This window comes from Leguminivora glycinivorella, chromosome 1, assembly GCF_023078275.1.
Source record: "Leguminivora glycinivorella isolate SPB_JAAS2020 chromosome 1, LegGlyc_1.1, whole genome shotgun sequence".
Classification (NCBI taxonomy): domain Eukaryota; kingdom Metazoa; phylum Arthropoda; class Insecta; order Lepidoptera; family Tortricidae; genus Leguminivora; species Leguminivora glycinivorella.
This window is the reverse complement of record NC_062971.1, coordinates 32,991,572-33,018,506: the sequence shown is the minus strand read 5'-3', so window position 1 is coordinate 33,018,506 and position 26,935 is coordinate 32,991,572. Positions and strand designations below refer to the sequence as shown.

The following is a 26,935-nucleotide window of genomic DNA, read 5'->3' as shown; positions in this document are numbered from 1 at the left end:
CAGTACAAATGCCTTTGTTCTTACAGCTCTAACACATTACCAGACCATGCTAAGGTTATCCCATAAGTGAAAACGAGAAAAATATATATCTATCTCGCTCAACATGGTCTGCTCACAGTACGGGACAGTAGTCTGTTAGGGCTTCACTGTGATTGTTGATATTTGCGTATGGCAACATATGTCAAAATAAAAAAAACAAATTGTCTGTGCCTTGCTTTGACACTTTTGACTAAACTGACAGTTCAATACAATCAGAGTTGGACGATAAACGTGAAACTATTGGCAAAATATAACGCGTTATTAAATATATTGTCGTTTATGCGTAAATATAATTATCTTTTAAGTCAGTGCTCTTAATATTTAATCTTTGCCCTGATTAGGAACTGCTTATGTTATTTGTGCTAAATTAATCTTAAATTTGAGTGATGCATGAGACATGGATTATCGAGTGTAGATAATAGCTGTTCCTTGTTTCTGACTGTGCCACATAAATTGATATCATCGTGAAAGGATCACATATTATCAAGATGTGCGGAGGATTCACCTGCTCTAAAAATGCGCTGATCGCGCTCAACATTCTCTATGTGGTAAGATATCGAACAGTTTTTGACCTTACATTCGAACAAAAGATTTCACAAATTTACCCTTCACACAGTGCACATGCTTGTGCATTTCTCTGGCCTCCAAATTCTATTATGTAAAGTGTAATCTGGTTTAAGCAATGTTCGAAATATACACTTGGAATTTCAAGTCTTGTACTAGTTACTAAATATATTACAGAATCTACCAAACTGTATTTTCCAGTATCAAAGTTGTATTAACTAATAAGATTTTCGATGATCTGAATTATTTTGTCAAATAAGCAATCCTCAGTTGCATTCACCTTATTAATTTTAATTTTGATATTGTATAGGAGGCGGGAACACTACAGTATTTTTTTGGAGAAGCCTAATTTTTGCTAAGATGTTTTATGTAGATATTTTAATGTTTTTTTTAAATTAGAAGATGTGCAAGAACATTTGTGTTTCAAGAATATTTCTGCTAAGATAATATGTAACATACAGGACACATTTTATAAAATTTGTATAGTTTTATTTAAATGAGCATTGAAGTGCCACTACCACTTTAATGAAGGTTAATCCTTAAAAGTGATAAAAAGATGTTAGAACATATCCTGTTGATACACAAATAAAAGATTAAATATGATAAAATCTACCTAACATGATTATAACATTTAGTTTTGTGTAGCACTCTTATGGGAACAGCAAATGGTCATGCAAAAATAGTAGGAGCTCCATCTTAAAAGAGAAGAACACTCCATAAATCCTCAGAGATCACATAAGCGTATATGTGTGTTTTAGGTGGTAGCTTCAATCCTAATCTCCGTAGCGGTGTACGGGCAGACCTCGTCCCTGGTGAACACCAACCTGCCCATCCTCGGAGGCATCCTGGCATGCGGCATCCTGCTCATCCTGATCTCTTTGCTGGGCATGGCCGGAGCTGTCAAGCACCACCAAGTTATGCTGTTCTTTGTATCCTTTGATAATATATTATTAGTGGTAATTGCTTTGATGATTGTTAGGTAGGTTTAAAATTAACTGTTAAAGAAATGCTAAATATTTTTTTATATTTGTATTATACACATAACTTGAATTCCACAATATGAAAGAAAAAAAACAATTCATCTATAAGCTACTTGGAAAAAAATTATAATGATGGGTTAAAATATTTTCCATTTTATTATAAAAAAATTGTCTTTCTTTTTTATGATATAGGTGGCAAACAAGCAGATGATTTTGAAAACTTAAATAAAAGTTTTATAGAGCAATATTGAAAACTTTATTGATTTTCTGAAGCTTACATTTTTGATAATCTCAGTAACCGTTAGCACTAGAAAGCTGAAATTTGGTACCAATATGTATATCAATCACGCCGACAAAGTGCAAAAATAAAAAATGGAAAAAAATGTTTTATTAGGGTACCCCCCCTACATGTAAAGTGGGGGCTGATATTTTTTTTCATTCCAACCCCAACGTGTGATATGTTGTTGGATAGGTATTTAAAAATGAATAAGGGTTTCCTAAAATCGTTTTTTGATAATATTAATATTTTCGGAAATAATCGCTCCTAAAGGAAAAAAAAGTGCGTCCCCCCCCTCTAACTTTTGAACCATATGTTTAAAAAATATGAAAAAAATCACAAAAGTAGAACTTTATAAATACTTTCTAGGAAAATTGTTTTGAACTTGATAGGTTCAGTAGTTTTTGAGAAAAATACTGAAAACTACGGAACCCTACACTGAGCGTGGCCCGACACGCTCTTGGCCGGTTTTTTAAGTAGTTTTACAAGAATATAGTTTGGAAATTTAATGTGAATTCAATGATATATATTCAGTAACTGTCAACTTCCTTAACCTCTTTATCAGTACATGGTGATTCTTTTCCTGTTGTTCCTGGTGCAATTCTCGGTTGCCTGTGCCTGTCTCGCCGTGAACTCGGACCAACAGAAGATGTTGGCTACACAGGTAAGTTCCTGACTCTAATAAAACTGTACAACCATTAATTACAGTTCAATACTTACTTGGCTGGCACGATAACCCAAAATGAGTTTCGGCCTCCCAACACAAGAGCACGCCACTTTGCTCGGTTTTGAGCGGTATCGCGCCAGCTTTCGCCGACGCAAGCTCACGGAGGTCTACCTCCACTTTATGCGTCCAACGTTATTTTGGGTGACCAGCCGGACGGCGTTCAGTCGTTCTCCCCAAGTAGGTCCATTTGACTGCCCGATCTTCCCCTATTCTTTTATTTGCTTATATCCCTATTCTATAATATAAAACTAAATTACTCCATGTGTATGTATGCTTAAGTCATTTAAACTAAGATTAAGTAAGATTAATTTTACAGTAATTAAAGGTGAAAAGTCGAGCGCCGCATCTTTTGCAAGTTTCGCTCGACGCGCCGTAATTTTTTTTTCTTAATTTATGTTCCTTCATTTACACCTACAAAATCATTCAAGAGGTAGCAATGTTTTTGTTTGAATTTTGATTAAATGTAACACTAATTAGTAGATAATAATACGATAGACTGTAGTGTAGACACATTGCACTCGTGCAAAATCGGGGTGCGTGACTCGAGAGTGTCAATAGTCGCCTCTTGCGATTTAACATGATTTCTAATTCATTATAAATCACAACATTCAGTAGCATATTGTATGCTTATTGTATGCAATTCTCAACAGATAGCCGGGCCCACACATTTACTTTTCTTTTTAATCCAAATGAAATTGCGGAAACCACGAGTCTCGTGCCACGGTAATAAATATGTTCAAAACTATTTTGTACAGCTGACAGAGGGTTAGGGACGCCATCTTGCCGAGTAAAATGGCTCGGGCGAGGCAAACATGGGCGCATAAGCACGGAGATATTGCCTCGAGAAGCTGTTCGGTTAGTGTGGACCCGGCTGATGACTTAGTTATAATTTTCCATAGTCTCCAGTGCTCAGACAGAAATCGAACCAGCAGTGTTCTTTACAGTAGCGGCATGGCTAAACCACGCAGCTACCTGGGCCGCTGAGTACGGGATACTTCAAATTATTATTTATTATTACTTAGGTATTACTTATGCTTGTAGCGGTGCGTCGAACGTATATGGTTTGCTTTCTCTACAAGTCCCTTAGATGTTGAAATAAGCAGAACATCGCTGAGACTTGAGTATTACAAAACCAGTGTAAAACCTCACTTGATATTTCAGGGATGGAATAAAGTGAACACGGAGGTGAAAAGCCAGGTGCAGGAGAAGTTCCAGTGCTGCGGGTTCGATACCAACGTTCCTCCCCTTAATGCCACATCTGCCTACCCCTCGTGTGATGCTGTCAACGTAAGTTCAAAGTATTAACATTTAACTCAAATGGTAAAACCTTCAACACGGAAGATAGTCGAAATTCGCGCTCCCTATGTCGAGTATGCCTAAGTAGCATACTCGGCGTGTGTGTAGTAGTGACTCGTACGTACATAAAAACAGATTGAGATGTGTAAGATTTGTCACTGAATTTGTGTCAATTATCTGCGTATGTGTGTCAACAACAGTCAACATTACAGGTACGATTTTGCATGTAGTGGATGAGAAATGAAACGGTGTGCATGTTTCCTGTCGCCAAAAAGGCAGACATATTTGTACGGTAAGGTATCGCTAGAGCTCTTCCCTTCTGAATTGTCGGAAATCGGTGTTGCTCGAAGGGTAAAACAGTACTCCAGTCCAACATACAGTCGAGTTCACAAATATTTATTTTCGCCAAAGTCTCAAAAATATACAAATATTTTTGGCGGTATTCAGCAGTTCGCCGTACCCACAGCAAAAGTAGGAAACATGATCTCGAGTCTGTACCATTTTCAAACAAAATAATTACATTTCCATGTAGGGTTCAGAAACATCTGTAATGACCTTGTAACGGACCACACAGTCCTCGGTTCAAATCATAAGATATAACTATAATAATTATGCTTAGAAACAAATGCATACAGAGATAAAAACTTAAAAATTGCAAATAAATAAAACGAAAACAACTTACATACGAAATGGAATTCCAACAAATTAAAAATAGAAATTCTCGGAATTAAAACCGGCACAATAGGCGTTTTAGGCACAATAGGCGAAATCGGCACAATAGGCGTTTTAGGCACAATAGGCAAGTCCGGCACAATAGGCGTTTTAGGCACATCTGGCGAAATCAGACATTGTTAGCCATAAAACAACACAGCGCATGCGTTAAAATCGGGACAATAAAACTCAGAGCGCAGCGTCAGAGAGGGCATTCGGCGAGGGAACGTTGAGGTGTTCACATCTGAGGGTTAGGTAGGCATTCGACTAGGAATCGTTGAAGGAACACATCAGGAGTTTAAGTAGGAAGCGGATTTGAGATACAAGATTGAGAGGTTGGAGACTGGCGAGAAGGTATCTTGGTAAAGTAGACTTGAAGACTACAAGTAAGTGTCCAAATTGTTTATTTTGAATGTGTTTATATTTGAAATTTTAGATTAGTGCTATTTTCTGAAGGTGATAATTTTAAATAGTGGTACTTATTCATTTCATATGAACAAGATATTCATGAAAGTTATATTTATGTGGTAATTATTTAAAGTCGTTCAAATTTCAATTTATTTATTACATACAATTAACACTAACGGTTAATTTGGAATATTATTAATTAAAATTCGGATCTGAGTATCTCTAATATGACTACTATATGTAACAAAATAGATACATAAAATATTACACATATTTACTTTATGTACATACACATTCTATTAGCTAGAATCTCTTTGGGTGATTAGAAGGATTTTCATACTATTGTCTCATCCTTAAGTAAGATAATTTTGCTATATCAATGAAGTAGGATTAATAACTTTATTTATTGTTCATAACATGTAAACTTTATTAGAGTTAAAGGATAACTTGTGGGAATTAATACTAATACTAAATACTAGGGAGGCATAGGACATCTATGGATGTTAGGATCCTGTCGCTATCAAGGAGAATCATTGATATAAAAATAAGATTGTTCACAAAAGTTGAATCATTGACACTGGCCTCGAGATTGGCAGACTTTGGAATCATCATTCCATTTTCATAATATGGTTAACGATAACGTTGTCTGGGAGACCAAACAATTCTAGCATTGACTAGTGAAACACGATGTCAAGCAATGGACCACTATACTCGGAACGTGGGAAATTGCACGCATATAGAATTTATATTTTGTGATCTTGGACAATCTTCGATGGCTATGGCCGAACCAAAATATATATATGGGATGGCGTGTGAGTCTGGGGTTTTGTCGTTCGAAAGGCTAGATCAATGAAGTATTTGTCTTAGTATCAAAAGAAGGTCAATGAATAGGCCCAATAAAGGGTATCAAAATAGATATTCTGTTTCCTTGATAGATCAGGGGTAGGCAGAGCAGTTTCTATCCTGACGTTAGAGGACTTGGTTGCAGAAACATCCCAAAACATATAAAATTATACCGGGATTAAAGGATCCTTGATTAAATATTTGATATCTACTATTATGGTAGTACATTTTTAAGTAGAGCAAAGACACTTTACATCAGTTTACTTTTGTTCTAAGGATCCCATTTGTTCAATGTTTGATAAAGCATAAATTGAACCAGCAACCTAGTTTGTACATATGCTCGAGCGAGGTCCTTATAATAGGCTATATTATATTATACACCTATTATTCCTACGTATAAGGGACTCGTGGGTCGGAAACAATTAACCCCATTTTAAATAATGTCTTGTATTTATTTTTAATATATTTCCTGTATTTATATTCCTTACACAATTTTACCATTCTCACACACTTTTATCTCAACGCACTAAATTCTTTCACAAATGACGTTCTCTCAGCTTATTATACCTCAAGTGAATATATTACTGCCTTAGTTTTATCAACTTAAATTTACCCCTAATAGCAAGTTCCTAAAGGTAAAAAGAATCTGGATTGCTACGCACAACTACGGGGTCCTACCACTTATTAGACGATCACAGTATTTGTTTTAATGGCCAATTTTTAATAGTGTATTGTTTTAATTAGGGCTAACAATTTGGACTTAAGTTAGGTAATTTAGGGTGTAATTAATTAAGGGGTAGCGGGGTGTTATAAAGTAGTGTTAGTCCGTGACGCAGGATGTAATAGACCCTAAATATGTCCAATTGTTAGCATATTCAAGTGACATTTTGTCACAAAGTGTTGCTGTGAATGAGATATCCTTTTTAGGAACTTGCTATCCTTCATGCTGAAACTTTATGTTAATTTTGTATCATTCGTCTATTCTTATTAACCACTGCGTAATAGTCTAAGGGGCAATCAAGCTATTGATAGTTTCTAAGATACGTTTCATCTTGTAGTAAGTTTTGTAAGTTTAAGGTCACTAACCTGGATTTTTAAACAAAGTTATAATCCGATATTGAAACAGAAACATTGCACTTTGCACAACACATTTCACTCACTTTAGACATAGCTGTGTAATTTTAAAACCATTGTAGGCTTATCACTTATCTAATTAGATTTTTATTTCACTTTAATTCACTATTCAAAGAACTAATGACAGTTTGCGCTTCTAGCGTAAACTAAACTTATAAACGTTACCCGTTACGAACTTAGGACGCGGCTTTATACGATAATTGGAATCGCGTGTGCACATGGTATTGTATGTAAACAATAACATAATTATCGATCAACAACGTGCGTACAGACTGATAAGAGATAACACGTGCAGAAAACTGTCATCGACTAGGGACACCGGGGATAGAAGAAAGTATTTGAGGCTATTGTAAAAATGTCAAACCAGCTGTCAATGAAACAATTCAATTGGAATGGCAAATTTAGAAAAGTTATTCGTTTTCTAGCTAATATTTATTCTGTTGCGATAATGAAGAGATTATAGCAAAAATAAAACCTCAATGGTATCGGTTATATTTATCTACTGGGAAAGTTTTGTACTAAAACAAATTAGTCGTTACTGAAAGCAATTACGCACAGATCGACTGTCTTGTGGTAATTTTGTGTCGAGGGTTCTTTAAAACGATATCATGGAAGATTATAAATACTTAGATACATCAAAATAATTTAATATTAAAACGTTGTACATGTTTTATGTTAAGGGAAACTTTTACTGTTTAGTGAATCAAGATTTTCCGTTCTGTTGGTTATAATATATCTGCCAGTCTCACTAAATTAAGTAGAAATAAGCAAGGAAACGTTGCCAGTATTTCAGGTACTTTGCTCTGTGGGCCTCTGTAGGAATTGATTTCTAACTAGATTTGGCATGTAGTATGTATGTATGTCATGTACAAGTTGCTAGTATTGGCATGTTCTTTTAAGAAACAGAATAAGCTAAAATAATGACAGTATGCGATACACAGACTTGATTAAGTACATTTTGTCAAAATCTATTCTTCATGAGTCAACAGTGTCGCATATCATGATAGATGTCACTTTGACAGCAAGACAATATCATGTTCACTCTTACCTCACTATCTTCTCGCCCCTTTTCCGTGTTATCAACTGATTAGTGATAAGCTGTTATCAGCTAGAGAAGAACTAGGAAGTAAAATGATGATTGATCTAGACAAGCGTTAAGCTGTGAAATATTTATTTTAACTGTGATTATACTGACAATAATCTTATGTTGTCAACAGGGCGACTCATTGATTTGATTTATTTTTAAATAAAATTAACAATAGAATAAGTAATGGTATTCATAATCATAGGGAAACGAGTAGCAATTAGCACGTTTCATACTTACTAACAACTAAGGATTAGTTGTCTTCCACTGAAGTGTGAACAAATTATAATTACTTGAAAGAGACAAACATTCAAGTAGCTTATTGACAAGAATGTCAAGAACATACAATCTAGAATTTAAGCATAGTTCTTAAATACTCAAGTAAGGAGTTAGGCACACCATTCATTAACCTCAGGCAAGCTTATAGCTAGGAATATTTTTATTGACAGTCAGTCTGATTCATTATTTAAGATAGTATTCAAAGCTGTGTTAACATGAAATGATTCCCATCAGTGAACAGATTGCAGTAGCTATTGCATTTAATAATTAGGGATATGGTGAATCACACACTAGCAAAATTATGAAGGAAGGTGGTAAATGAAACACCCACAAAATGCTTTATTAGTAATATTGAAAAGGTGCACAAAAACAAAAAAACCCAGAGCATATATGTTCATTTCGTTTCCATTAGATGGAAAAACGCCACTCCATGCAGGAAAAATAGAATAGAGAAGTAACTTTTAGTTAGGATTATTCAGGAAACCATGGGAAAAGATATTATGTTCTTTCTTGATGACTTTTAAAAAGTATCTTGATGTGAGACACGTTGAGTGATGATCATATTTGGTGTAGTCAGTGTAGGCGTTAGAAGTGATTGTACATGGAGAAGAATTTTAACTCTTTCATTGAAACCTGGAACAAAAATGAAGGGTAAATACATTTCAGTTAAAACATTTAGAATGCAATTCCACTATTGGATGTGCATTCCTTTTTTATACATACAGGTCAACAAGTCATATAATGAATTGCATTGTTTGTCAAGACATCTTCATGAAGTTGGCTTTCAATGATATTGTAATATTGTATTGTCATCCCACTTATTGGTTTTATAAAATTTCAGCTCTTTAGGTAGCATGTAGCTAGTAAATATATCAACTATGGAGTAGTCTACAATATAACCTGAGGTTACAATAGGGAAGCATAATTGCCAAGAGCAAGCTTTTTAAAATATTTATCAATAGATTGTGATTAGAGTAATTCTAGTATACTATAAAATAGAGCAAGTGAGTTGATCATAGGTTTCCTATATTTATGACTTTGTCAGATTATCCGTCAGTCTGTGTTTTGATTCTTTAAACCAGTTATCAGTGGATGGAGCAGGTTAGCATAGATTAAGTACTTATGAATGTAGATAAATAAGCTAGACTTAAGATTTTAGACTTAGTAGTAGTGTTTGTGCCAAATATAGTGCACAGTATAATAGTTTGGATGAACAAATGGAGTCAGTCTGTAGTAGACTTGCTATTATTACCTCTAGAATCAGGAATAAGAGCAAATAATATTATTTACCCTAGAGTAAACCAAAGAATAATAAATAAATAAATAAAATATTTTACCATTGTCTATGTAGATCAGACATACAGGAGCTGAGCCAGGTCAGCCTGGGAGTCATTCTGTTGCAAGTGAATGTGTCAGTCAAAGGGGCATGCAAATGGAGTTCCAATTTGTACACAGCCGGGGAAGGGGCAGGACGTTGATCCTAGTATAATGGCAGTATTGTTCAGCATGCTCTGGAAAATTTAAGAAAATATTTATTAATTAAGTAGGAAATAAGTCCTAGTTATAAGCATAAGTTATAAGAATAAGATTGGTAGAGATTTTATAACTAAATAGGTATTTGATCATTTTATTAATTAGGGTCTATTTTAATTACGGGATAAATTTCAAATTCTATCATACTAAACTATTATCGAAATAAAGTTTAGCCAAATAGAATAAAAGAGAAATAATTGACTTAACAACAACATAAAAGTTAAATAAATAAATAAAAATTGAAGGGGCATTTTTGTACAGGCCTACTTGATTACAAACTAAGCATGATTCTTATTATTGACATTCGATAATGCTTACATTCTTCATTTATACAATTTTTGCTTAAAACCAACATTGCTTGGTCAAACTTTAAAATTCATTCAACCTCCTTGCATCATTCCGGTGTTTGCCACGGCTCATGGAAGCATGGAGTCTGCTTGACAGCTAATTCCAGGATTTGGCGTAGGCACTAGTTTTCAATAGGTCTTATTGAAATTAGTCTGGTTTCCTCACGATGATTTCCTTCACTCAAAAGCAACTGGCAAATATCAGATGACAGTTCTCAAGGACAATGGGTCGCGGTTCGAACCCGTACCTTATAATTCAAGGCATACAAATAATTTTATTAACACTAGGTGAGATTAGTTAACAGATTACAGAATCATTAGACATTAAAAGTGTAACTTACATATTACGAAGCAGTACAGGTGATGCAAGCCGTGATCGTCGGTGCCTTGTCTACTCATGGAAGCGGTCCGTCGAAAAATGAGCTGCGACTGGCAGGTTTGAGCTGGTGGAGCGAGGTCACGAGGGTTACTGAAGATAGGAAGGCGTGGCGTGAGCTTGTGAAGGCCCTATGCATCTCTGGGGTGTCTTAGGACTACAACACCCACACATAACTGGTAAGGTAGTATAGTGGCACTGGGGCTTAACTCCAAGGGGCATCTAGCACCCAATACCTGAAACATGTAAATAGGCGGACATAAGAAATAGGAAGTTGTAGGCTTACTAAAATTCTCCATCTCTAAGACCAGAATTAGAATGTTATTGTAGTGCACTATAGGAATTAGACAATCTCTCTATTGGAAAACATTTTACCATTTTAGCAAGTCAAGGTTTAAACTAAACTATGAACTGCTTTGTGATGGACAAGTTAAATTTTGAATAGTTAAATAGGTTATTACTTACGGTGAAAACTTGGCTCAAATCCATTGTGGTATCATCAAATCATCATGGAAGAAAACCACGTAGTTCCACTGGCGTCATGGGGTCATTTTATTATTGTAGCTAAAGGTTCGGTTTGTTTCATTATTGTTCATGATGTTTTCCATAATCTAAAACCAAACAAGCATTTATTTATTACATTCGTTATACACATTTTGTGTTGTATTTACTACATTACTAACAACATATATCATTACTTAGTTAATGTATTACTCACTTTTTTATGATTTATAACAAATACAAGTCAGCAGGTCGATAAATTACGTAATTTTCAGTTCCAAATAATGCGTGTACGTCTGAACGGCATCCATTTTTCTTTTATTTCTGTCTGACTGACAGTAATGACGTGGCAATGACATCAGCATAGCAAATGTTGCCATAGGAAAATCAAAAGGGCTCTATAGATCATAAGACATTTGACGGACCGGATGCGACTAAAATTTATCCAGTATGAATGGGGCTCTGCAGACTATGTGGAACGAATTGTAGAATAATAAAATAGAGACAGTGATTTGACGTTTACATTCAATCTTAATGCTTTTTTTTATATAAATATGAAATAAATAAATAAATATTGGGGACATTTTACACAGTTCAACTTAGCCCCAAACCTATCAAATTTTGTGCTATGGGTGCTAAGCGACGATATGCCTATTTGAATGGATAAAAACATGCTTGTATACAAGGGAAACATCCATGATTCATATAAATATATTCTGTGGAGTTTCATTGAGGAGAAAAATATTATTACAGTAAAACTTTGTTTAGACTGCTAGTATACTATGACAAATTAAAAGGTCAGTTGAAGAACATCAAATTTCAAACTTCCTATGTTTAGCTAAATAACGGATCGTAGAACCATATTAATTATAATATAAGATAAATAGATAATGCGTAGTAGTATAGGATTTACTAGCTTTTGCCCACGGCTTCGCTCACATACTGTTCGAAACGTAATTCTTGTTCAATCGTTTACAAAACAAAGTAAGATTTCAGTTGGATCTGTAGATTTCGATGTACGGTACGGTAGCCATACTACCATCGTTGTGTAACAATGCAGCAATCGTTGCAATCATTTATTTAGAAAAATAGTAGGTATATTATGTGTAACCAAGAATCATATTTCGTCATGTTTGGAAACTTTCACTTATGTGTCTTTCCATCTTTTTTATGTACTACGTCGGTGGCAAACAAGCATAAGGCCCGCCTGATGTAAAGCGGTTACCGTGACCTATGGACGCCTGCAACTCAAACAGTGTCACATGCTCGTTAAGTTAAGTACACATTTTCCAAAGTATTGTTCTATAGGTTTATTAAGCTAATGATAGTTCAGTATATTGTAGGTATATGTGTATGTTTGTAACGGTAATACTAGAAGATAGTTATGTCATAGAGTTAGAAGATGTTATCAGAGCAGTCAGGCGTAACAAGTTAGGTACAGTTTGTATTATTTTTCCTACTTACAAAGGGAGAATTCTTAGCAGTATCATCTTCCATAATTTAACTTTGCGTCTTGAACTATAGGTAAAAAAAAAAAAAAAAAAAAAAAAAAAAAAAAAAAAAAAAATGTAAGTAATTAATACTTAACGGTAATTGGTGTCACATACAATAATTTGGAGTTTTGCGTACAATTTTGCGTACGGTTAATGCGAAAGTTAAATGTAAGACGTGATTGCATAAGGTGATTCATAAAGTAAAAAATAACATAGTCCCTGTACTTACGATATAAGTACCTATGTTTATTATTTTTAATTTCTGATCAATTTGAATAATTGAAATAGCAACAAGAAAAAGGGAGAGCTTTTTAATTATGATATTATATATTATTTTTACTGTCATTATCTAAGTGGACTTGCAGGTATGTCAGAAACGGTAAAATTGAGCGTATGAGGAAGGATGAAATCTGAACGAGTAGTATAAATGAGATTCGCATAATAGAAAGAAGAGAGGTTTAGCTAGATGAATGGATGAAGAGTCGTTTGAAGATATGAAGGGTTTCCTCATATTTGCAAGTTTGAGAATAGTGACGGCAGTTATTGGAATTTCGAAATGGGGAAAGGGTTACACAAACTTGATACCAAAAGAGTTAGGTGTTAGGATAAATAATTTATACCTTTTACAGGTACATTCTTTTGGTAACAACATACTCTACATGCCGCTAACAAACGAACTAAACACACACCCTGTGTCTTTATGGGATAAATCAGATAATTTTGTCTGGCATATATAAAAAAAATGTGATTTAACATGGAATCATATTTATAAAATTGTTGATTTGATTAAAACATTGATTGTCTGATTACTCTTATAATTATACATAGGACATTATGCCGAGAAAGGAGGAAAATTATTGATTAGTATTGAGTTGTGGACTGGTTCCTTGAACTATGGGGAGAACAGTTGTCAGTGGCTACCTGAGAATAGAAAGGCTTTTTCTTTCTAGTGAAGAGATCTTTGTAAGTTCATAATATCTGGACAATGGAGATAGCGGGTTACCTGTCGGACAATGTGACTAACTACCCATATGAGGATGCAAGGATTTTACCATTAGGGTACATTTGATTCACAACCAAATGCTTTTACTGGAATGAAAATTCTGGCTGATGGCAATTTGACTCATGTGTCTGGGTAACTATTAAGTTCATAATTCGTGCTGGATCAGTGAGGTTCTTTTGAGTATTGGTCATTTTTATTCACCACAACTATGAAAATGGGAAATTGAAAATTTCAATAACTGAATTATTTTATTGGTTATTTTCGTTTAACACAAAATGTTATTTTGAATCAAACGAAAATAAAAGGGGCAGATGTAACGGACCACACAGTCCTCGGTTCAAATCATAAGATATAACTATAATAATTATGCTTAGAAACAAATGCATACAGAGATAAAAACTTAAAAATTGCAAATAAATAAAACGAAAACAACTTACATACGAAATGGAATTCCAACAAATTAAAAATAGAAATTCTCGGAATTAAAACCGGCACAATAGGCGTTTTAGGCACAATAGGCGAAATCGGCACAATAGGCGTTTTAGGCACAATAGGCAAGTCCGGCACAATAGGCGTTTTAGGCACATCTGGCGAAATCAGACATTGTTAGCCATAAAACAACACAGCGCATGCGTTAAAATCGGGACAATAAAACTCAGAGCGCAGCGTCAGAGAGGGCATTCGGCGAGGGAACGTTGAGGTGTTCACATCTGAGGGTTAGGTAGGCATTCGACTAGGAATCGTTGAAGGAACACATCAGGAGTTTAAGTAGGAAGCGGATTTGAGATACAAGATTGAGAGGTTGGAGACTGGCGAGAAGGTATCTTGGTAAAGTAGACTTGAAGACTACAAGTAAGTGTCCAAATTGTTTATTTTGAATGTGTTTATATTTGTAATTTTAGATTAGTGCTATTTTCTGAAGGTGATAATTTTAAATAGTGGTACTTATTCATTTCATATGAACAAGATATTCATGAAAGTTATATTTATGTGGTAATTATTTAAAGTCGTTCAAATTTCAATTTATTTATTACATACAATTAACACTAACGGTTAATTTGGAATATTATTAATTAAAATTCGGATCTGAGTATCTCTAATATGACTACTATATGTAACAAAATAGATACATAAAATATTACACATATTTACTTTATGTACATACACATTCTATTAGCTAGAATCTCTTTGGGTGATTAGAAGGATTTTCATACTATTGTCTCATCCTTAAGTAAGATAATTTTGCTATATCAATGAAGTAGGATTAATAACTTTATTTATTGTTCATAACATGTAAACTTTATTAGAGTTAAAGGATAACTTGTGGGAATTAATACTAATACTAAATACTAGGGAGGCATAGGACATCTATGGATGTTAGGATCCTGTCGCTATCAAGGAGAATCATTGATATAAAAATAAGATTGTTCACAAAAGTTGAATCATTGACACTGGCCTCGAGATTGGCAGACTTTGGAATCATCATTCCATTTTCATAATATGGTTAACGATAACGTTGTCTGGGAGACCAAACAATTCTAGCATTGACTAGTGAAACACGATGTCAAGCAATGGACCACTATACTCGGAACGTGGGAAATTGCACGCATATAGAATTTATATTTTGTGATCTTGGACAATCTTCGATGGCTATGGCCGAACCAAAATATATATATGGGATGGCGTGTGAGTCTGGGGTTTTGTCGTTCGAAAGGCTAGATCAATGAAGTATTTGTCTTAGTATCAAAAGAAGGTCAATGAATAGGCCCAATAAAGGGTATCAAAATAGATATTCTGTTTCCTTGATAGATCAGGGGTAGGCAGAGCAGTTTCTATCCTGACGTTAGAGGACTTGGTTGCAGAAACATCCCAAAACATATAAAATTATACCGGGATTAAAGGATCCTTGATTAAATATTTGATATCTACTATTATGGTAGTACATTTTTAAGTAGAGCAAAGACACTTTACATCAGTTTACTTTTGTTCTAAGGATCCCATTTGTTCAATGTTTGATAAAGCATAAATTGAACCAGCAACCTAGTTTGTACATATGCTCGAGCGAGGTCCTTATAATAGGCTATATTATATTATACACCTATTATTCCTACGTATAAGGGACTCGTGGGTCGGAAACAATTAACCCCATTTTAAATAATGTCTTGTATTTATTTTTAATATATTTCCTGTATTTATATTCCTTACACAATTTTACCATTCTCACACACTTTTATCTCAACGCACTAAATTCTTTCACAAATGACGTTCTCTCAGCTTATTATACCTCAAGTGAATATATTACTGCCTTAGTTTTATCAACTTAAATTTACCCCTAATAGCAAGTTCCTAAAGGTAAAAAGAATCTGGATTGCTACGCACAACTACGGGGTCCTACCACTTATTAGACGATCACAGTATTTGTTTTAATGGCCAATTTTTAATAGTGTATTGTTTTAATTAGGGCTAACAATTTGGACTTAAGTTAGGTAATTTAGGGTGTAATTAATTAAGGGGTAGCGGGGTGTTACAACCTGATAACCGTTCTATGTACCTTCTACGTACGTCACTCTATGTCTAATTCTGATTGCTTACGCAGCCAGACAATCGCATTAAAATAATTGCATTATTTCACATTAGTAGGTACCTACTAACTAACACTTAACTGAGCTGTTCAACCTTATTTACTTGTGTTAAGATTTACTTCTAATGAACTCGGTGTTGGGCAGATTATTTCGGTCAAAGGTATAGTACGATTAACAACAGGTAATTCGGGTTTTATATCTATCTTGCTCGCACTTATGCGATCCCGATAAGAGCCAAAACCGAAGGGTAAAAGCCGAATCGTTAACTAATTTTAATCCATAGGTGGGCATTAACTCGTTAATCCGTTAATTAACGAAGTTAACATTTCGATTAACGGATTAACTTTTAAGTTAACTTGAAAAAATGTTAACGGATTCGTTAACTTCCGTTAAATTTCTCCGAGTCCGTTAATCGTTAATCTAGTAGGGCACAGGCGCCATCTGCGTTGTGAAAAACACGTTCTGAACGCTACTATAAAAGCCCGAAGTACGGCTAAAAATCCTATGATTTGCCGGTAAATCCTAGGTTTTACCGATGTCGATTGCTAAATGTCCGAAATATTACCTAAAAAAGTATTCTTCACGTGGATTTGCTTTTAATAACTTTGATTCGGTAAATCCTAAGCTTTACCATGGCGACTGTTGTAGTGATAGGGCAGCAAATTCGAGCCCTATTTACGACAACATTCGCTTCCCTAGCCTCTACCGACCAAAGTGCCACAACAGTCCCGTCACCGCCAGCATCTCTCCTGACACAGCTCTTGGCAGTAGCTCAGGCGATCACTGCCTTCCACGTGCAGCCTAGAGTTCAATAGGCTAGCTGTACTTCGGCCTTTTACAGAAATATAATACGTTATAGTGGATACTGATGCAACTAAATATTTAAAAATTTCATTTTTTTTCACGTGTTAACGGATTAACGATTAACTTTAACTTACGTTAAATTTGTCGAAATGTATCGCTTTAACGATTAACGAAGTTAACTATTTTAGTAACGGATTAGCGATTATCGAAGTTAACTATTTGATTAACGGTGCCCAGCTATGTTTTAATCGCACTGTAAAAGTATTGGCAATTTTTGATTGTGACCGGCCAACGTTTTGGGATACGGCTAAGACTTAAAAATTATGTTTTATGCCAAGTCTCTGTCAACTTAGTGATCATTATCAAGCATGGTCGAATCTTACTGCTACAAGCTTTGCTAGTTTAGGGCTAGATTGATTTGTGTAAGGTGTCCCTGTCCATGTAATATTTATTTTTCTTCTTCTTAGTCGTATACTCTTGTCAGAGTAGTCGTGGTCATTGGGGTCGTTGTGCTGCCTTTTTAATGGTTTCCCGTCATACTGCTCTATTTGCAGCGTTCCGCGCGCAGAGATTTAAGGGTGACCCGGTGAGAGCCCTCTTGGTGTTGTCCATCGCATTGAGGGGCGCAGTCTGGGTCTGGTACCGCCCATTCTTCGTCCGTTTTCCCTACGTGTAACGTGACCGATATATTTATTTTTATTATCTGTAACCTATAGTTACAAGGCATCTGTTGGCATTGCAGAAGCTGTGCTGCATGAACTCGCTGAAGGAGCCCTGCGCCTGCCCGCCGTGCGAGGAGAAGCTCAGCGAGCGCATCGACTACGCCTTCAAGCTGTGTGGGGGCATCGGTCTCTTCTTCAGCTTCACTGAGGTACTGTACACTAAACGATCACTAAATGTTGTTTCCCGGGTAGATTCGCTATTTTACACTGGGCCCTACTTTGGTTCTCTCATACATTTTTTCATGGTCTGTCGTACTTATGCTTTCCCTGGTTTTTAGTTTTGTTTAACCAGTTTTAACAGGGAATACTAATTTCCTATTAAATTCATTCATCAAGAGTAAATGTTAATACTATTTCCTGGGTCCGGTAAGGCACGCTTTCCCTTATTTTTAGTTTTAATGACCATATTTTACAGTGAATACTAATTCTCTATTCAATTTATTCAAATGTACCTAAATAACTAGACCAAAATAATTACAAAAATAGCATAATGCGTTTTTGACTTGATCTTGCTTTATTTGTGATTTTGTTATCGAGACAATTTATGATACTCTGTTTGTTAACGATAAGATTAAATAGAATCTTGTTTTCAAGATACGGAAAGAAAAGAGATTTTCGTTTCGGCCCAGTATTTAAATATCTGCAAACTTTAGCGTGATATTATTGCAGTCGGGTGAAATATTTGAAATAAATCATGATTGTGCGTAGGTGGGAAGATAACTTATCTACGCTGTTGCTTGAAATAACTGAACTTATCTATATGTCTATCATAGTTTTTATATTTGTAGTATATGTATTTTATTATATTGTACATTTAGGTACTAGCCTTCTGTTATTCTTTTTTGTTCCACCCGTAAATTTTATTCCGATCGCCACTCGACTATCTGAAGGTTGTCTGTAAGAGACCGCTGTTTTAGCGATAAGACCGCCTGTTGTTACCTACCACGTTGTATCTGTTCTGAATTATGTTTCTTTTTCTTCTGTAGTGTGCAATAAAGTATTTTATTATTATTATTATATGAATAGTCATAAGTGCGAAAAGCATTTCTAGGCGCTTGTATCATTTTTCGAGGCAGTTTGCCTAAAGAGCCTTGACGTCATCTTTCGTCTAACAGCGTGGATCATTTTCGAGAGTTTTCGCTTTGTTCTTATTTGCAGACATGTACCAAAAATAAATAATCTATAAATTATTTTAGTATACTACTTACATTTTTAAATGAATTTTACCTCTCTGCACTAGTCTTTGTAATATTTTACTAGTTGCTAAAGCATGTGTAATACTTTTTAATTCTTTCTGGTTCTTTAAAACTAAATACTTTTATGTAGACGATACATACCTGTTGTTTTTATACTTCTCATAGTCTTCTATAACCATGTATGGATAGTTTTATCATTGCGAAAGATATATAGGTACATTATAAGATGTAAATATACATTAGGACCCCTAATACCGTTTGTTTTAACCGTACGAAATAATCAGAATAATTATTTATGAATTCGATATTGTAGTAGGCATAGGTGTTTCATTTCCTTTGTTTATGTTATGACTTATTGAATTACAAGCTTGTTTAGTTATAATGACGGTAAACACAAATATTTTCATTATTAAAAATGTAGGAATCTTCATCTTATTTCTATACTTATAATTCTTGTAAATTATTATCAACTGGTTTTAATAATTGCCAAATTAAGTAGGTACTGTATTAAGTTGCTTAAAAATGAATGAACGTGTATAGTCAATATCGAATATATTGTGACATGACAGCCAAAGCTCCAAATATATCGTAAGTCGTAACACACTTTGTTACCATAACATTGTGTTCCGAAATATTTGGCGTGGCCTTTACTATTGATTCTTGTTTACATATTTCTAAGCACTCATGTTTGCTCTTATAGCAACTGTACGTAGAAACATGGGGGATGTTTTTTTTTCGGTTTTCTTTTTAACACATGGGTTTACATTTCAGCATATTTTTACATATTTCAACTTTCAACTTACGCTTGCTAGCGAAAAACATGTAAATACAAACCAATAAGGTACACCAATTAAAAGACGTTCCTGATAACCCATGCTCTCTTATTACCGGTTATCAAAATGCGTTTACCGGATGCTTAGTCCGTTTGATAACCTTTATCTTCAAGACGCGATATTTATTCTTCTTTTTGGTGGCGTTCTTGATTGTTTGAACAGGGATCTCCAAATTAAGTAGTGTTATTGTGCTAATTACCTACTCTGGTGTTATGCTTTGACGACTCTTTTTACGATACACTAAACTAAATGCATTCAACGTTCTATCTGACTCTACTATAAGGCCCACTTGCACCAACCACTTAACTCAGGGTTAGTGGGCTGTCATCTGTCAAATTCCATATAAAATGGTGGGTTAACCCTCGGGTTAAGCCTCCATTTTCGTTGGTGCAAGTGGCCCTAAGATAGGCGCGCTAAAAGCAGTTCGGTGTTTACTTTTATGACTTTCAAAGTCTGTCGGAAAAGAGTGCTCCTTGTCAGTAAAATTATTTCCTCAAATATCCGGCCAGCAGGTTGCGTAACATAAGGAAGTTCATATAGTCTGGCAAAAAAGAGTAGAAACTATAAAATGGTAACACTGTATTGACGACCCTTTCAAATCAATATACCTAAGTAAAAAAGGGACGAAAAACGATGCTAGAATGTTGCCACTTTTTAATTGAATTTCTACTCTTTTTTGCCAGACTGTATAAAATCTTGAGCTTTATTTCTAACAGGCTTTTGTCGAAAAACGGTCATAATCTTGGTTTGGATTTTAATAACTATAACAGCAGTTTGGAGATCCCTGTAAAATGGAAGGATTTCGCTAACACACTATCCACGGGCATGCATTTGTGACTAACAAATGTTACTTTCCAGTTTCTGGGTGTGTGGTTGACAGTAAGATACCGTAATCAGAAGGACCCGCGCGCTAACCCCAGTGCATTTCTCTGAATGATCCGCCGATACGGACTCACGGCGTTTGCTAACTCGAGGTGGTTCACGCATTTGTGTGTTGCTTATGCATGCTTTATGTCCGCACCTGTAGCACCTACACTAGAAGACCCCTGTTTCTGTCTCTATCGCACGCGCTTATTTATAGTGTTGTCTCGCTCGAGTTGAGAGCCGATGGGGCATAGTAATGTAACTACGTGTGTGCGATAGACGCAGGAACAGACTAACCAATATACGGATGCCTTCATGCCAAGCGTCTCTGCTTTACCAAATATAGCAGTGGCAGCGCGTTTATGTTTTGGCGAGCAAAGGGGTTTATTTGATTTCCCATTTTTAATGAATAAAATAAACTGATTGTAAATTTGAGTTTGGACGCTTCGCCACTGATAGCTGTTGTTTAATTTAGGAATACCGCAAGACTAAGACATGCAACATATCATTAGGATAACTAGACTAGTACCTTTTGCAAATTAATACTGTGTAATGAGCTAGATATAGCTCCATAGAAGCAAATCAACTTTGTTTAAAAAAGTCTTACGATAATTTTCCCGGTTTTAGCTCGCAACCCTTTAATAATGTACCTATACTGTAGTATTTGCTACCTTAGTGCATAAGTTGCTTGTCAAACGAATGTCAATTATAGACTGATGTATCAACACAGTCTCAAATGCGATGTATATTTTATTTTACAGTCAAGTTTATAAATAATTATTATGTGTTCATTTCTTCACCTTTACCCGTTGCAATAAGGTGAATAAATTTACACATGTTTATGAGCTCGACTGTACATCAGATATTTCAGAACAAAAATGTTGGAAACAATATGCATTTAAGGGTTACCGGATCGGCAAAGATCTAAGTCACGAACTCATAACACTAGTTGTTTGCAGCAGGAGTATGAAAATGCCTATTTAATCCAGGATCGGTCTAAAGAGTACTTTTTTCTATTGCTGACTGCTAAAGCATGAGCATGTAAACTTGTTTAATGCTCTGAATTTCTATACTTTCTTGATAATATAACTAACTAAACCAGCGAAGTCTGTGGGATGCAGTTCATGCAGTTACGACGATGACATTCGGTTCGCCGAACAGCTCCTCGATTTTGGCATTCCTCCTTATCCTCCACGTGCCGTTATCTCTCATGATAGGTCTCAGGATAGTCAGGATTTTGCGATAGATCTTTCTTTCCGCTACCGAGAAAGGAAAGTCATTTCCTCTGCCTTGACTTTGCCCTTGCTGGATTCACAAAAATCTGCTGCTGTATAGAGTTGCCCTATATATACACTCATGCCATGCTGACTTCAGTGCAGTTTGACCTAGTTTATTTAAGATTACTTAATATTTATACCGATACATAAGTTCCTTAATGAAATACGAATATTGTGTTATTTGCGCTCGTAAGCCAATTCTGAGCATGTTTTGACATTTATCAATCCTTTATAAAAACTAGTAACAATAGAGTAAGCATGTTTTTCATTACGTGCAAATTGAAATGACATAATTATACGCTATCATTTTATTGGCGCCGTCGCATGTCGTTTTTGGGTTTATGTTCATGTTTACGCTTGGAATTAAAGCATTATTGCATCTATAGACGTTGTACTTTCGTGAGACATATTCAAATATTTAATGAATCTACGGTTGTACTCACGTTATTATATCGCTACTGCTGCGACATGTTTCGGGCCAATTTTGGAGGCCCCTCTTCAGGCATATAGGAGTCCACGCGACGGCCAGTGCTCGGTGTTTAGCCGTGGCGTGAACTCCTATATGCCTGAAGAGGGGCCTCCAAAATTGGCCCGAAACGTGTCGCAGCAGTAGCGATATAATAACGTGAGGACAACCGTAGATTCATTAAATATTATTGCAGCTAGTCATACAACATTATAAATCTGCAATTCTGCAGATCGCATAGTTCTAAGAATGGGCATGTAAAGATGATGTAAAATGTGGGAGATATCTGTGGCCTTACTATTTGTGCGCCCACTGTCAGATAAGTAAAAAGTGACAGTATCTGACAGTGCCTTGCCGTCTGGCATAGTAATAGAGAAGGGGCCCCTTTACTACTTAGTACGAGTAGGTCATTACAATAAGCGCTCCATTTTCGAATTGCCTTTTGAGTTGTTTAACATGTAATATTATAATACAAGCTGATCTCTGCAAGCAAACAACAAGCATGTTGAAAAATATAAGCAAGATTTCAACGGTTTCTTTAAAATGTTAATGCATAGGTGCCTACTCATCCGATAAGTATAAAACTAACTTTCATATATCTAAGTGTTTACTTTGCATGCCTTTTGATATAAATGCTTTATTGGAGCACTGAGCACTGCACTATCACTATATTAGCATGCAACTATCCATGATTACGGTTCGTTACAACCAAATTTTATAATACCATATTCCTAAAACGTCGCAATGCCAAAACAGATTAGTCTCATAATGTTTAAAGCTTGAAATGACTTAAACCTACTTCTCAAATTACCGTATTCCCAAAATGTCTAAAAGTCAAATTAATGCCTAAAATGACTGATTGTATTTTTACAGTTTTTCATAAATAATTATCATTAATTAACTAAATGAATACTCGATGTAGGGAACAAATCAAATTATTTTATTAAATATTTTTTGATTTGTTTTTTTAAGTAGTAATTAACACTACTATATATAAATTATTAAGCCGCGTTAGCTGGAGACCCGGGTTCGATTCCCGGCTTCGCCACCAGTGGGCTTGATCGCTTTTTCTTTAGTGTATGGTATCTATTTCAGTTTATAAATGAATACTCTTTAAAGTTCATAATAAAACACAGTGCAAGCAATATAATGCACACTGACCACACTGTAAATAAAATTTTAGGTATTCTGAGAAAGTGTCATTTTGAATTTTGTTTATTATGAAACTAATACATTCCGGATATTGAATGTAATAGGCCAATATCATTTGTAATTTTAGACATTTTACTACTAATCCGTATTCTAAGAACATGGTATTATAAAATTTAGTTGTAACGAACCGTAATCCTATCCATAAAGTTATAAAATGTGATTGGAACAAAGTTTATTCGATAATAGTAATTTACTGCTTAACGCAATGCGACAAACGTGATGATGACTGGAATATTATATTATGTTAGAAAAATAACTTGTTTTAGTTCAAAATTTTACGATGGTATGGTTGCACTTTTTTTACTCAAGATATATTTTTTTTGCATTGCGGGAAGTTTTATAAAGTACGTGACCGGAGTTTACCCCGAAGTTTGTACATTTTCACTTGCATGGATTTATTCAATAAATATTGGTGAACTGACTTCTTGCATGTAATACGTTCTTTAATAAGCTTTATGGGAACACCATACAATGACAGTTACATGTAGTCGTGTAACAGGAACAATATGGAAGTATTGATGTAATATTATGTTTCCATGTCACACGATGTTATAGAACGTTATGTAACTGCCAGTGTAAGAGTAACACATTGTACAGATAAATAATAGACCTTAATTAAAATTAAGCAAAACAAAGTAAGGTTTTCTTTGTTTTATTCATATTATCACACATTTCCTAAGTAACGATAGGGGTATAAGTCTAGCCAAACTTCGGAGTGAACACGTTGGTCACCAATCTTTGTACAAATGTTGTAAAGTGTGTGTGTTGCAGCTCTTCGCCGTGTGGCTCGCCCGCCGCTACCGCAACCAGCCTGACCCGAACTACAAGGAACCTCACGCTATTTTCCCGAGGAAGAACTACTTATACTGAGAAAAACCGATAGTTTAGCCCTTTCACTGAAGGACTGATTACACGGTGCGAGAACTAAAATGCGAGGCTTGTTAGACTGCGTGTTGTTGAATTGTATGTAACCTCAACAGTTCGCCATGTACTATCAGCTGCAAAAGTGCATGGAGAAATTATGAATGAATTCATTGATAAATTCGCCATCCACTTTTGCAGCTGATAGTACCTAACTAAAATCGCATGCCAGTTTGAGCGCCGTATAAATTGGCCTTTAAGCGGTATCACACCGATGCGGATTCGTATGTCGCTTTATTGTGTGAGCTTTCACGCCGGGCGTACAAATCCGCAACCAATGTGAAAACCGCCTTAGGAATTCACAACTTTTAGTTTTAGATAGTCAATGAAATGATGGGCGATTATTTATTTTGCCATAATGGAATAAAACGCATTTGCTAATCAGTCAATCATATGAAAAGTAACTTTTCAGTTGGAGTTTCTGTCAACAGTGCCCGGTGTTTAAACTTATAAGTTACCTACAATTCTCCAAGTCTAAACTGGCAACATGGGGCCTAAGCTTCGCGCCAATGGGATCCACCATGCGTCGATCAGGAATATCGAGGAAAGCCAGCTTTGCTAAAAATGGTAGCAAACAAAATAGAAAAATGTACGTAAGTACATTGTCACGAAGGATCGATACAAACTATGAATTTCGCGCCGTTTTCTACTAAAAACTGTTGTGTCAGAATAAAATTGTAACTTGCAGCTTTAAATTAGGGCACTGTATTCATAACTAATAAAAATAATACTCTAATACGACTGACATTAGGTACTTATTATTCAGCTCTTAAATTTTACCAACAATCTATTTGCAAAGTCTTGCCAGAACGTAATTTAGACAAAAAGCATTTCATTCGTAAAATAGAATCAACCCCAATAATGTTATCCGCAAATTAGTATAAACTTTATTTTGAAAATGACTTACCCCTGATTTTGCACTTGGAAGTGTATGTTACACAATGTTTTTTTTTTGTTCAGTCCCTTAATTTACTACATAGGTATCTGAATTAACAATATCTATTATTTCATAGGGGATACCTATCGCCACTATTTTGAAAAAAAAAAAATTGTATCTTTTTCTGTCATTGAAAAAAAAATGTAGTAAGTATGTATGGAATGCATATAGACTTACTGCGTTTTAACCTTAAGTAGCAGTGTGAGATACGAGATTTTCAAAGTAGTGACGAAAAACATATAATTAGTAGAGGAGTTGTACGAGCATTTGTATGGGAGGGGTCATAATAATTCCCACAGAACCGAAGTTTGGTTTTTTTAGTTCTTTGCGTGTGTCTTTTTGACATACTAAAATATAGTAAAATATATTTGTGCAAAATGCGTTTTTTCGACCGCCAAAAGTTGTATGAAAAATTACTATGAAAAAAAATCCTAAAATTTAAAAATCGTCTCTGGTATCAACTTATGGGGAATTAGGCGGCAATTTTTTTTAAAGCGTTGATGTTTAGCAAAAATGTAACAATTTTCCACTATTTTGATAAAATAAAAACTAACAAAAATCATAAATTTGAGGAAGGGAAGTGATTGAAACATTAATTTCAGCAATGTAATTTTTTTCATAGGAACCACACCAAGGTAAAATGCGGGTACGATCCGCCTGGTGATAAGCAGTCACGCTAGCCTATGACTCCTGCCACTCTAGAGCCTCCACATGCGCGTTGCTGGCCCTTTAGGGTACATTTCCACTAGAGATGCGCTACGTGGATGTGTTTGATATCCACCAATCATGTTCATTGTTCCACAAAGTATAGCTCTAGTGGAAACGGGTTCGACTAAGCTGATTGTGGATATCAGACGCATCCATAACACATCTCTGGTGGAAAAGCACCCTTAAACGTTCTCAGCTAGCTCGCAGGATAAGGAGTGTCCGCGGGAGAAAAATCCTCCTTTTGCGGTAACCGACGTAACCGTATTTACCATAAACTTGTATTTTGGTGAGGTTCAATGTAAGTAAATTGTTGCAACCCAAAGGAAAACTCTCGATAAAGCGTTATATCGTACACGAGAGAAAACCAAAACCTTATAATAATCGGTTTTTTCTAGACATAAATCTGCGCATCCTCACACCCTGAACCCGTATATGGTCACACACTGCGGCTTCTTCTTCTTCAACCTAGCGGGATCCTGGCGCTAGGCCGGGAATACGGCTTTCCTGCTCAGTCTTCTCCACTTTGCCTGGTCTTCGGCATTCTTAGGCGTGATATTGTTCTCTTGCATGTCCGCTTCCACGACGTCCAGACAGCGCCTCTTTGGCCTACCGGGGCAGCGTGACTTAGGGCCTTGGACAATGAGATTAAGGCATCTGTTTCCGATGTAGGTTTAAGAGGATTTTTCTCCCGCGGACGCTGTTAAGGGTGCCTTTCCACCAGAGAGGTGTTATGGATGCGTCTGATATCCACAATCAGCTTAGTCGAACCCGTTCCCACTAGAGCTATACTTTGTGGAACAGTGAACATGATTGGTGGA

At 35.5% G+C, this 26,935-nt stretch overlaps 1 protein-coding gene and 1 long non-coding RNA gene across 3 annotated transcripts; one reads left to right on the top strand and one right to left on the bottom strand.

Moving 5' to 3' along the window:
• Positions 1-258: 258 nt before the first annotated feature.
• On the top strand, positions 259-24,537 carry LOC125226179 (tetraspanin-13). Of its 2 annotated transcripts, XM_048130104.1 has the most exons (7): positions 259-587; positions 1,362-1,532; positions 2,426-2,524; positions 3,749-3,874; positions 17,724-17,852; positions 20,591-20,706; positions 24,323-24,458. In XM_048130104.1, the coding sequence occupies exons 1-6, from the start codon at positions 528-530 to the stop codon at positions 20,663-20,665; spliced, it is 660 nt and encodes a 219-aa protein (XP_047986061.1). In that variant the 5' UTR covers positions 259-527; the 3' UTR covers positions 20,666-20,706; positions 24,323-24,458. The 2 variants fall into 2 exon arrangements, with proteins under 2 accessions (XP_047986061.1, XP_047986053.1); XM_048130096.1 differs by lacking the exon at positions 20,591-20,706 and having other exon boundaries at positions 24,323-24,537.
• LOC125226195 lies at positions 9,755-11,391 on the bottom strand. The gene is made up of 4 exons (XR_007177055.1): positions 11,317-11,391; positions 11,064-11,209; positions 10,564-10,834; positions 9,755-9,853 (listed from the first exon to the last, which is right to left on the bottom strand). It is a non-coding gene; the product is annotated as an uncharacterized LOC125226195 (long non-coding RNA).
• Positions 24,538-26,935: the final 2,398 nt, after the last annotated feature.